General features: G+C 44.6%; 1 protein-coding gene across 1 annotated transcript; it reads right to left on the bottom strand.

The window, feature by feature from the left end:
* Positions 1-6,632: 6,632 nt before the first annotated feature.
* Positions 6,633-7,109, bottom strand: LOC145954054 (uncharacterized). Its single transcript, XM_083067727.1, has one exon. The coding sequence runs from the start codon at positions 7,107-7,109 to the stop codon at positions 6,633-6,635; it is 477 nt and encodes a 158-aa protein (XP_082923853.1).
* Between the last annotated feature and the right edge of the window lie 6,136 nt (positions 7,110-13,245).

Below are 13,245 nucleotides of genomic sequence, written 5' to 3'. Positions count from 1 at the left end.
AGCTGCAGTTGAGGCAGCTAGACCGGTGGTCTCTCAGGCAGAGTTCAGGAGATGTTAGCTTCTTCAGTTCAAGGGGGATTCAGATCTTGATGTGGCATATTAGTGGTTGTGTGAGATGGAGAAGATCGTCAGTGTTTTGAGATCTTCTGAGGAAAGGAAGTTGGCCTATGCAATATGTATACTGGCAGGCGAGGCTGAGAACTGGTGGAGAGACACCAAACAAATGTTAGAGAACAGGAGTATACCTGTTGATAGAGATTGCATTAAGAGAGCCTGTCTGTTCTAGATTATGCTATGAGGTTTGAGCATTTAACTCGTTTCTATTCTCAGGCCATATCTGAGGCTTGGAGATGTAGAAAGTTTGCAGAGAGATTGAGGCACGAGCTGAAGAGGGTCATAGTCCCTATGTCCATAGTGGAGTTTCCTGCCTTGGTTGAGAAGGCAAAGACTGTTGAGAGTTTGGAGGATGGTAGTAGCAGTGGTAAGGCTGCTAGAGTTCAGGAAGGCAGGCCAGTAGAGGGGACCCTATGACAGACCTGTACAGTCTCAGAGAGGAGCTGTTAGTAGGGGACCTCGACCTGTTACTTCTCAGGGCGGAGCACAGTTGGTGCGGTGCTACAGATGTGAAAGAGCACATATGGTTAGAGATTGTTCTCATCCGGGGAATGTTTGCTTCAGATGTGGTAGGCCAGGCCACATCTCTAGAGATTGTCAGACACCGCCGACTTCATCTAGGAGTGCCCCGAGGCCACCCAGACTTACAACTGCGGGGAGAGTGTTTACATTATCAGGTGCAGAGGCTTCCACTTCATCAGACTTGGTGAAGGGGAAAGGGAAGGCAGCAGGTGAGGATGTTTTATTTTTGTTCGTTTCTGGTGCCACACATTCATTTATTTTTTTGTTGATTGTGTGGGGAGATTGGGTTGTTGGTGTCTGCAAGGCACGTTGTTTTGTATGTATCTACTCTGGCTTCAATTTCTTTGATGACATTGGAGATGTGTGTGAGATTCCTAATAGAGGTGTTTTGGTAGGAGGTTCTGAGTGAACCTGATTGGGTTGCTCATGATAGATATTAACATAATCTTAGGGATGGATTGGTTATCTGCCCATCACATCCTTATAGATTGTGCTCGGAGAAGATTGGTATTTCCTCAGTTGGAGGGTGAGGTGTTGTTGTCAGCGGGTCAGGCTGAGTAGTTGATGAAAGATGGAGCTGAGTGCTTCATGTTGTTTGTCGTTTTGAATGATTGAGATGGAGAGGGGCATCACTGAGATTGAGATTGTCAGTGAGTTTCCTGAGGTGTTCCCAGATGATGTGTCAGGATTGTTACCTATGCATGATGTTGTATTTAGCATTGACCTGGTATTGGGTGCAAGATCGGTATCAGTGGCTTCTTATAGGATGGTTCAAGCTAAGTTGGTAAAGCTGAAGAAACAGATTGAGGATTTGTTGGAGAAATAGTAGTGAGGTCCAATGTTTCTCCTTGGGGTGCCTTGGTACTGTTAGTAGAGAAAGATGGTGGGGCCCGTTTGTGTGATTATCGGTAATCGGCAACTAAATAAATTAACGATAAGGAATAGGTATCCGCTTTTGAGAATTGATGAGTTGATGGATCAACTGAGGGGAGCTTCGATGTTTTGATGATATATTGGTGTATTCTAGATCTTTGGAGGATCACTATGAGCATTTGAGGTTGGTTTTACAGGTACTGAGAGAGAGGTAGTTGTATGCCAAGCTGTCCAAGGGTGAGTTTTGACTGTCTGAGGTGAGATTTAGGGCATGTGATATCGATAGAGGGGATTACAGGAGATCCAGCCAAGGTGGAGGCTGTGATCTAGTGGGAGCGTCAGAGGACTGTTACGGGGATTAGGAGTTTTGTTGGGTTAATGGGTAACTATCAGAGATTCATGAAGAGTTTCTCTCGAATAGTAATGCCTTTGACTTAACTGACTTGGAAAGATCAACTTTTAGTTTGGATGGACGCTTGTGAGCAGAGTTTTCAGGAATTGAAGGAGTGATTGACTACTTCTCCAGTTTTGGTGTTACCTGACACTGGTGAGTATTTTGATATGTTTTTGTGATGCTTTTCACCAGAGGTTGGGCTGTGTGTTGATGCAGGAAGGGAGAATAGTAGTGTATGCTTCGAGGCAACATAAGACTCATGAGAAGAATTATCCTACTCATGATTTGGAGCTTGCAGCTATGGTGTTTGCCTTGAAGTCGTGGAGACACTATCTGTATGATGCGAGATTCAATGTATTTAGTGATAAAAAGGAGTTTGAATATGAGGTAGAGGAGGTGGATGGAATTCCTAAAGGACTTGGATTTTAAGTTGATGTATCATCCTGGGAAGGCGAGTGTGGTATCGGATGTATTGAGTAGGAAATCCATTCATGTGTCAGCTATGTTGATTAAGGAGTTGGAGCTGATTGAGTAGTTTAGAGATTTGAGACTAGAAGTGGAGGTTGTCCAAGATCACATTAGTTGCGGTATGATCACCATAACTAATGAGTTCTTGAGACAGGTGGGAACTAAGCAATTACAAGATCTAGAATTGTTGAGGATTTTGGGATTGCTTGGTATTAAGAGGGCAGCTGTTTTTGAGCTTAGTGCTTTGAGCTTAGTGCTGATGGAGATTCTCGAGTGGAAGTGTGATAGTGTCACTAAGGACTTTGTGGTTGGGTTGCCTAGGACAGCTAGGAACAGTGACTCTATCTGGGTGATTGTTGATAGGTTGACAAGTGTGCGCACTTTCTTCCTATCAAGAGGTGGTCCTTGGAGAGGCTTGCACAGTTGTATATCAGAGAGATAGTACGGTTGCATGGAGTGTCTTACAGTATTATCTCTAACAGAGATCCAAGGTTTACTTCCCGGTGGGCAGACTCTGCATCAGGCTTTGGGAACAAGGTTGAGGTTAAGCTCTGTTTATCATCCACAGATAGATGGTCAGTCGGAGAGGACAATTCAGTCAATGGAGGATCTCTTGAGAGCTTATGTGTTGGATCATCTGGGTAGCTGGGAAGAGGTGTTACCATTGGTAAAGTTTATTTATAATAACAGTTATCACTTGATTATTGGCATGACACTTTTTGAGGCTTTATATGGCAGGAGGTGTAGGATTCCATTATGTTGGTATCAAGAGGGTGAGCTAGTAGTGGTTGGTCCAGAGTTAGTTCTTCATACTACTGAGATGGTGAGATAAATTCAGCAAAGGTTGAGGGCTACCCAGAGTTGATGAAAGTCCTATGCCGGTAGGAGGAGGAGACCTCTAGAATTTGATGAGGGAGAGCATGTGTTTCACATTTCACAGTTTAGGAAGTACATCCCAGATCTGAGTCAAGTAGTAGAGATGGATGAGGTGCAAGTTAGAGAGAACTTGACCTATGAGAAGAGACCGGTAGCTGTGGTTGATCACAAGTTGAAGAAGCTTTGTGGCAAATCCATCAGCTTGGTGAGAATTGTTTGGGATGCAGCTATTGGTGAGGTTACCTGGGAGGTGGAGAGTCAATTCAAGGAACAGTATCCATTCCTCTCTTCAGGTAGACCTATTTTCGGAGACGAAAATTCCTATTTGTTGGGGAGTATTGTAACATTGTTAAAAAAAAAAAAAAAAAAAAAAAGAGGTTGATTCAGTAGCCCAGAACGGGCCGTTCCCAAACTGGAACGGGTCGTTCCAAGCTACTGAATTGAACTACATGTTGTAGTTGAGAACGGGCCGTTCTGGGAAGGAGAACGGACCGTCCTGGAGGGAGAACGGGCCGTTCTGGAGGGAGAACGGGCCGTTCCGGAGGGAGAACGGGCCGTTCCGGATGAGTCCCGGAACGGGCCGTTCTGATTTCAGAACCGGCCGTTCTGGGCGTTAATTTTGTGCGTGATTTGGGAGTTCGGAACGGGCCGTTCCGAACTCGGTACGGGCCGTTCTGGGCCAATCCGAAAGTTTATAAATAGGGGGTTGGGGGCCTTCAGGAGTTTTGGAGTTTTTAGAGAGAAGTTTTAGAGAGAAGGTGTCTGGGTCAGTGAGCTCCTTTCTCTCCCAAATTTCTCTGTTTGACTCCTTTTCTCCTCTAGATCACTAACTCCTTCTGACTTTTCTTGAAATTCAGATTAGAAAGCTTGTTTTGGGAGGACTGAAGTTCCGAGTTGAGCCTCGAGGGGAAATTTTACTTTTGTTCAGTCTTTGGCTATCTGAGCCAATCTTCAGGTAAGGGAAGCTAGAATGTTTGTTATTTAAGTTGCATGTGAGTTTAGAAACTCAATTGATGCATGAAAGTTGAGGATCCATGGCTGGATCGGAGAATTCGCTAATTGTTCAAAGTCTTGGAAAAAAATGGGGTTTCTGGTGAATTTGATGCATCAGATGGGTGCATGTTGATTCTAGGTTTATTTAAGTTGTATGGAGCCTATGTATTGTGTTTTGTGTTTGCATGTGACTGGATTTGTTGGTTTGGATGAAAGTTTCTGAACTCTCTGACTGGGATTAGACTAGGCGCAGGTTGAGTGCGCCAGGCATGGAAGAGCTTAGGGCTCTCAGGTTGGGATTAGGCTGGGCGAGCTCAGGCTACGCCGAGCGTAAATATGTTAAAAGTTAAAATGTTAGATCATATATGTGTGATATATGATGTATGGTGCGGTGTGATTCATATGTATGCTTTGTGATGATACGTATGAATGTTTGAATATGAGTATGACTGTTGATCATGATGGTGGGCAGACCATTATGATGTATGATGCATTATTGCATGTGATGTCTTATGACATGTGTATGATTGTTGATCATGATGGTGGGCAGACCATTATGATGTGTGATGCATTATTGCATGTGATGCCTTATGGCATGAGTCTAGCCTAGGACTTGAGGAGAGGAAAAATGTTTTCGAACTGGAAGAGCTCACATAGAGTCTCTTGAGAGTGGTGCTTGGATAGGCCACTGATATATGAGAGTGGTGGTCTGGGAGGCCATTGGATTTGGGAGAGTGGTGCTTAGATAGGCCACTGGGTTGGGTGAGTCTCCTCTAAGTCCTTAGCTAGTGTTGGAGCGGGGTATGAGGTCGAGGGTTATTCCCTTAACCAAGTACTCGGGAAGGTGCGTGGATCCTTGCGGATAGTCGGTGGGCGAACTCCACAATTGACTTGGTTAATGCATGCCAAGGTCGTGGTAAGCCCGTACCCAGCTGTGCTATACCTGACGGTGGATTTGGACTTCCAATTGTGTAAGTGACATCATCCGAGTAAACCCGAGGGAGGATTATATATCCTGTTTAGCTGTGACCGAGCGGGCGCATTGGGCGTGAAAACGGTTGGGGTGGTTTCGGTAGGATGGAATGTCACTTATACAGCTCTATTGTTATGGAGATCTCCTAGGTGTATGCGTGACGACGCATTAGATGATTGATATGCATTGATATCTATCATGAGATGCATTTATTGCATGATTATTAATATGATGAAGTGTGGTGTTTGACTTCATGACTGGTGGATTATATTTTATGCATGAGTAGTATTGGATAGAGTGTATGGTGTGACTCTATGAATACGATTGTGTAGTATAGATTATTATGATTCATTTGTGAATTCTAGCTTACCCTTCTGTTTCCATGTGGTGGAACTGCGATGATCATACTTGGTATGGGAGCAGGTCAGGGCTAGCTTGGAGTCGAGGTGACCGCTGCGAGACGGGGAGTTTGATCCTCGTGTTAGGGTTACCATTTTGGGTAGCGATTTTTGTCTGTTTGACCGGCACTAGGGAGTATTATTTTTGGGATGACTGTACATATATGGCATTTTATTTTGTATTTAAAGAATTTGGTTATTTTTATTCTTATCTATACCTGTATGTATGAGTTATCCAATTTAATATTTTCCTTAGTTCACTAGTAGTAGTGCGATTCCACTAAGTGTAGAGACCATGGCGGGTCGTTACAGCTTCGGCTCTTTGTTTGATGGCGTGTTGCGAGTGTTTGAGCTTATCTTTTGCAATGCCGGGGTTCGAATTCGACCTCTAATAAGCGTGACGAGGTTCGTTTTCGACCTCTAATTGAGTATAGGTATGATGAGGTTCGTTTTCGACCTCTAGTTATCGCGACGAGGCTCGTATTCGTCCTCTAATAATCACTACGAGGTTCGTTCTCGACCCCTAATAGTCACGACAAGGTTCGTTCTCGACCTCTAACAACCGTGGAGAGGTTCGTATTCGACCTCTAGTAATCACGGCGAGGTTCGTTGTCGACCTCTAATAATCACGACAAGGTTCGTTCTCGACCTCTAATAATCGTGGCGAGGTTCGTATTCGACCTCTAGTAATCACGGCGAGGTTCGTTGTCGACCTCTAGTAATCACGACAAGGTTCGTTCTCGACCTCTAACAATCGTTGCGAGGTTTGTATTCGACCTCTAGTAATCACGGCGAGGTTCGTTCTCGACCTCTAGTAATCACGACAAGGTTCGTTCTCGACCTCTAATAATCGTGGCGAGGTTCGTACTCGACCTCTAGTAATCGTGAACAAAATGATGAAAGTAAGAGTATGAATAAAAGGGGGCGAGTCATTTTATTGATGAAAATGTGTGCCTCGTTAAAAACCCTCTCAGGCAAAGACTGAGGCGGGAAAAGAGTGCACGGCTCATTGGTACAAAGTTCAACTGAAATAGAACTTGAGATGCATAGCATTCCAAGTTCGCGGTATGGGTTTCCCACTGAGTTCTTCCAATCTATATGCTCCATTTTCCAAGTCTTCTGTGACTCGAAAAGGGCCACCCCAAGTAGGTGTGAGTTTCCCATCTGACATGTCTTTCCGTGCTTCTCCTAATAGTCGCCATACCAGGTCGCCTGCTCGGAAGGAGCGGGGTTTCACCCGGGAGTTATATCGCCGGGAAGCTCGGAGCTTGCAGGCCTCTTCATGGATTTGGGCCTCGTCTCTAAGTTCGTCCACCAAGTCGAGGTCGGCTGCCAGCTCTTGGGCGTTCTGTTCGCTATTGAAGACTTGGCGTTGGTGGGACAGTTCTCCAACTTCAACTGGGATCATTGCGTCGGCTCCGTAAGTTAGCTTATAGGGTGTTTCTTGCGTGGTCGACTGAGGGGTACAATGATATGCCCAGAGGATGCTGGGGAGCATGTCGGGCCACGCCCTTTTGCGTTCCCGAGCCGTTTTTTAAGCTCTCGGAGGATGACCTTGTTGGCTGCCTCGGCCTGGCCGTTGGTTTGGGGGTGCTCCACTAAGGTTGGGAGATGCTTGATTCCGAGTTCTTGGAGGAAGTTCTCAAATTCTTCTGCGATGAACTGTCGTCCAATGTCGGTAATGATGGTGTGGGGGATCCCGAACCTGCAGACTATGTTTTTCCAGGTGAATTTCCGCACGTTCTCGGTGGTGATTTTGGCGAGTGGGCACGCCTCAATCCACTTGGTGAAATAGTCGATTGCCACTAGGAGAAATTTTAGTTGACCCTTCTCAGGGGGGAATGGCCCGAGGATGTCCATTCCCCACTAGGAGAAAGGCCACGCTGACATCATGTGGTGAAGGGCTTCGGGAGGTTGTCGGCGTGCGTTGCCAAATTGCTGGCACTCTTTGCATTTTTGGATGTAGTTTTGGCAGTCCGACTTCAGAGTGGGCTAGTAGTATCTAGCTCGGAGTACCCTGGCTGCCATTGAGCACGCTTTGGAGTGCATTCCGCATATCCCCTGATGGATTTCCTTGATGACGTAGGTTGCTTGAGATGTGGTCAGGCATTTGAGCAGTGGAGTGGAAATCCCACGTTTGAATAATTCATCATCGATGATGATGAATTTGGCTGATCTCATTCTCACCTTTCGTGCTTCGTCTTTGTCTTTGGGCAGGGTCCCCTCTTTCAGGTGGTTCCAGATGTCCGCCATCCATCCCCGTTCTTCAATGTCGTTGACATTGACGATTTTGTCGTCTAAGCTAGGTGAGTGCAGGGTTTCCTGGATGATGGTTCGGTGTTGACCTGGCCGTTTAGTACTGGCGAGTTTTGATAGGAGGTCTGCTCTGGTATTTTGCTCTCGTGGTACATGTTTTATAGAGAATTCGTCAAAAGATGAGATCTGGCGGGATGCAATGTGGAAGTACCGATGTAGGAGGGTGTCTTTTGCCTGGTATGTCCAACTGAGCTGTTCTACCATGAGCTTCGAGTCGCTGTTGCAGTTCACTCTTCGAGCTCCGAGATCGTGGGCTAGCCTTAGATCGGCAAGGAGCACCTCGTACTCTGCCTGGTTGTTGGTTACTTTAAAACCGAACTTGAGGGATTTCTCCAGGGTGACTTGGTTTGGCCCTTCCAGAATGATGCCTGCACCCCCACCTTTGGAGTTGGAGGACCCGTCAACATGCAGGGTCCATGCCTGGGATTCCTCAGTAGTAGCTGGCGTGAGCTCGGCTACAAAATCAGCTAAGCACTAGGCTTTCAGGGGTCCACGGTTTTCGTACTGGATGCCGAACTCGGACAGTTCTATCGACCAGGCAATCATACGTCCGGCGAGCTCAGGTTTTCATAGAATTTGTTTGATGGGGTAGTCAGTTTTGACTACCACCTGGTGGCTCTGGAAGTAGGGTCGGAGTCGCCGGGCTGCGGTGACCAGTGCCAACGCCAGCTTCTCGATCATCTGGTATCTTCTTTCCGCGTCTTGGAGGACTCGGCTGATGAAGTAGATAGGCGTTTGTGTCTTTTGGTGTTCTTGTACGATGACAGCGCTGATGGCGTTTTCTGCCACCGCCAGGTAGAGAAGGACGTCGGTATTGTGATCCGACCTCCGTAAGACTGGCGGAGTTGTGAGGAAGTTTTTGAAGCTTTGAAAAGCTTCTTCGCATTGATCTGTCCAAAGGAAGGTTTTTGGCTTTTTTAGCAGGGTAAAGATTGGCCCTGCTTTCTCCGCAAGTTTGGGGATGAAGCGGGATAGCGAGACTATCCGTCTGGACAGGCGTTGAACCTCTTTTACCGTTTGTGGGCTTTGCATTTGTATGATAGCTTGGCACTTCTTGGGGTTGGCCTCGATTCCTCTGCTGGTGATCATGAAGTCGAGGAACTTACCCCCCTGGACGCCGAAGACACACTTCTCCGGGTTGAGGCGCATGTTGTGCTTCCTGATCTGGGCGAACACCTCGGTGAGGTCGGAGGCGTGGTCCGTTGCTGAGATGGTTTTAACCACCATGTCGTCCACATAAACTTTCAAGTTTCGCCCAATTTGGTGGTGGAATACTTTGTCCATCAGCCGTTGGTATGTTGCTCCCGCATTTTTTAGGCCGAAGGGCATCACCCGGTAACAGTAGTTGGCGTGGTCAGTGATGAAGGACGTGTGCACTTCATCAGGTGGGTACATCATTATCTGGTTGTTCCCAGAGTAAGCGTCAAGGAAGCTGAGGAGGGCATGTCCGGAGGCTCCGTCGACTAACCTGTCGATGCTCGGCAAGGGGTATGAGTCCTTGGGGCATGCTTTCTTGAGGTCAGTATAGTCGACGCACATACGCCACTTTCCCGAGTGCTTCTTTACGAGGACCACGTTTGCCAGCCATGTCGTGTACCTGACTTCACGGATGAAGCCAGCGTTGAGCAACTTCTGCATTTCGGCAATGACGGCTTCCCGTCTTTCGCCGCCGACCTTCCTCTTTCTCTGGGCGACTGGTTTTGCTTCCTTATGTATTGCTAATCTGTGGTAGATGAAGTCTGCGTCTATACCGGGCATGTCAGCGCTAGACCAGGCGAAGAGGTCAGCGTTCTTGAGGATCTCCGCTTGGAGTTGCTGTCGTAGTTCGGGGGTTAATTGCCGGCTGATCTTCGTGGTTTGTCCGGGGAGTTTGCCGATTTGAAGGTCGTCAAGCTCATCGACGGGGCTGGGTCGTTCGTCCTGAGTGTCGGATCTCGGGTCGAGATCGGTGATTTTTTCGTGGTCGGTGTGAGCCAGAGCGGTAAGGTCGTTCTTGCGCTGTTCGCTCGGTGAGGCGATTTCCAGGCTTTCTGCGCAGCATTGTCGCGCTACCTGTTGGTTTGCTCTGATGGAGATGATCTTCCCATCGTGCCTTGGAAATTTCATTGTGAGGTGCGGGGTGGACACCACCGCCCCGAGCTGATTTAGGGTTGGTCTGCCGATGATGACGTTATAGGAGGTGTCGGCTTCCACGAGTAGGTATCGTATCATGACCTGTCTGGAAACCGGGGGTGCTCCGAAAGTCGTCAGTAGGTCTACATATCCCCGAGTATGAATGCTTTTTCCTGCAAAACCGACTAGAGGTTCAATATGAGGTTGTATGAGAGAGTGGGGGATGTCTAACCTGAGGAATGTTGGCCAGTATAGGATGTCGGCCGAGCTTCCTTGGTCGACCAAGGTCTTGCGAACTTCCCAATTGGCCAATGCCACAGCTATGACCATGGGATCGTCTTGATTTCGGCTGACCCCGACATAGTCGTCGTTGGTGAAAGTTATCACTGGCGGGTTCCGGCGTAAAGCGCAGGTGGCGAAGTGTACGCGATTAACCTTACGCAGGTGTTTCTTGCGGGCCGAGCTGCTGGCTCCCCCTCCTGCGAAGCCTCCTGCGATTGCACCAATTATGTCCCGTGAGAGGGTTGATCCGGGTTCCCGACTTGCCCCACTCCGCGCTGCTCCGCTGAGGTTGAGCTCAGAGTCGGAGACGTTACCAAGGTGTCGAGGGAGCTGGGCGCGGATGTACTCATTCTCGGCTCGTAATGCTGCGAGGTTTGCTTCATTGGCGGTCCGTATCGCCGCTATGTCACTTTCGTGCTGGACACGCGTGTTGCGCATGTCAGCGTCATGCTGCTAGCGCTCTGTTCGACTTGGTCGATTAGCCTTCTTAAGGTCGCAGCGTCGCTGTCCATGGTGGCTGAGTGTGCAGCGTCTTCTGTTGCTCATCTGATGTGGCTTCGAGTAGAAACCATACAGGTGGCCGATAAGGGCTGTCTCGATCGGCCCCACGGTGGGCGCCAAATGTTCTTACCGGAATTTGGTCGTAGAGGTAATCCGTCCAGTAAGATCGGTGAGCCTCCTTTGCCAGATGTGTTGGTGCTCCAAGATGGGGGAGGTACCTGCAAAAGAGACTCCGATGCCAAAGTTAGGGTTTGTATGTGTAATAGTCTCGTATAAGTAATGCACGTACCTTGGAGTGAATTAGGTTTGCCTTGGGCTTTTGGGCTTGAGATAAGATATATCATGATATGATACAATTGGAGGGCGGATCCGGTTTGGGACGGGATCCCCGGAATCAGGTATGATTTGCTTAAATACCGGGCTGACGTCATGCACTGCGTGCCCGAGGTTGTTTTGTATTGCTAATCCGAGCTCGGAGCCCGGGTGCGAAGTACGGTTAGTACAATTATTAAAAAGAATATTTTTTTATATGTTAATATATATATATATATATATATATAAATTCTATGTTACCCTAATATATATTAATAACTTTTAAAATATATATATATTGAAATGAAAAACACAAGTACGTTAAAAATTAAACAATTTTAAATTAAATGGTCAAATATTTTAAAAACAAATAAATATTTTATAATTACCTGTCCATTTAAATTACTGAAACAGTGTATTAAATAAATTATAATTTTTTAAAATAGATTCCCGTCTCTCTCTATATATAACTAAATAGTAATATTTATATTACAAATTAATTTTATAAATTTAAATTAAATATCGGACAGAGAGAATTAGAATTTAAGAATAGATGTTATTCCAAAAACACACATATATATTCCCCTCTCAGTGACACTAAGCAAAAGAATCTTAAAGTTACTAATTAATTACTTCTCACTTATTTTTCTTATGCAAGTTGTTAGTTACTCTTTTTATTTTTTATTATAAGCAAGGAAAAAACGTGCACACATATTTTTCTCTTAAATATAAAATTTCTTTTACTACTTTTTATTTATTTAATGATATTTTGTTTAAAATACTTCTCTGACTTTTTAGTTGCATTACTTCTTTTTATCACTTATAACAATAACAATTTAAGAAAAATATTATGAGGTTAGTAAAATTTAATATAGATAACTAATTTTCTTAATATGTAAAATTTAAAAAATTCTACTTATATTAGAGAACAAAGGGAGTAATTATTAAGTAAAGTTTCTTTATTTCTTAGTTAGTACTCCCCCAATCCTTATTACATGACACTTTTAATTGAATCACAAAAATTAATACAAGTAATTATATTAGTTGATTTTATTAAATTTATAAAATAAAATTAAAATTTATTAATTTCTCTTTATCATTAAATTTTATAGGAAAAATGAAGAAATTATTTCATATAAAAATTTATGCACCAATATTAATAAAAATGATAAATGACAATTAAAGAATTTAAGAGATTAGAGAGATAAACACATTCTCATAATTATTGATAAAAAAAAACTAAAATTAATACAAATTTTATAAAATACCTTGTAGAAAAGACCACTAATTCATTCTAAATTATATCAAAGGAAATTCTCAACCATAGATAATATAAGAGTAAAAATATGGTTACATATTTAAAACTAATCAATTATAATAATTATTTTGGATTAATTAAAACCACAAAAGTTATTCTTATATATCTTAAGTAGAATATATTACATACCTTTAATTAGGCAAAGAAAGAAAGTGAATCTAGAATAAGATGTGTTCTTACCGGAATTTGGTCGTAGAGGTGATCCGTCCAGTAAGATCGGTGAGCCTCCTTTGCCTGATGTATTGGTGCTCCAAGATGGGGGATGTACCTGCAAAAGAGACTCCGATGCCAAAGTTAGAATTTGCAGGAGTAATAGTCTCATATATATAATGCACGTACCTTGAGGTGATCTAGGTTTGCCTTGGGCTTTTAGGCTTGAGATAAGATATATCATGATATGATATAATTGGAGGGCGGATCCGGTCTGGGACGAGATCCTCGGAATCAGGTATGATTTGCTCAAATACCAGACTGACGTCATGCACCGCGTGCCCAGAGTTGTTTTGTATTGCTAATCCGGGCTCGGAGCCCGGGTGCGAAGTACGGTTAGTACAAGATGAAAGGAGCACGATTAAACAAAGTGGGATAAGAAAAAAAGGAAAATATTCTGGAATAACACCAGTAAAAATTAATTTAAAAAATTCCTCATTGAAAGCTGCAGAATCAGTGTGGCCTTTTCCCTTTTGATAATTTTATTTTATTTTTCTTTACCTTTTCTTTTTCTTCCAAAATTCTTATTTGTAGGTCTCCAACCATTAGTAGCCACTAATGCTTGGCCAAGTAGGGTCCCAAT

The sequence above is a fragment of the Cajanus cajan genome, chromosome 2 (genome assembly GCF_000230855.2).
Source record: "Cajanus cajan strain Asha chromosome 2, NIPB_CcT2T_4, whole genome shotgun sequence".
Lineage (NCBI taxonomy): Eukaryota > Viridiplantae > Streptophyta > Magnoliopsida > Fabales > Fabaceae > Cajanus > Cajanus cajan.
This window is presented reverse-complemented; position numbering and strand designations above follow the sequence as displayed.

Bases quoted from the DNA above. Each gene is read 5' to 3' on its own strand.
- LOC145954054 (XM_083067727.1), bottom strand. From the start codon at position 7,109: ATGCTCCCCAGCATCCTCTGGGCATATCATTGTACCCCTCAGTCGACC.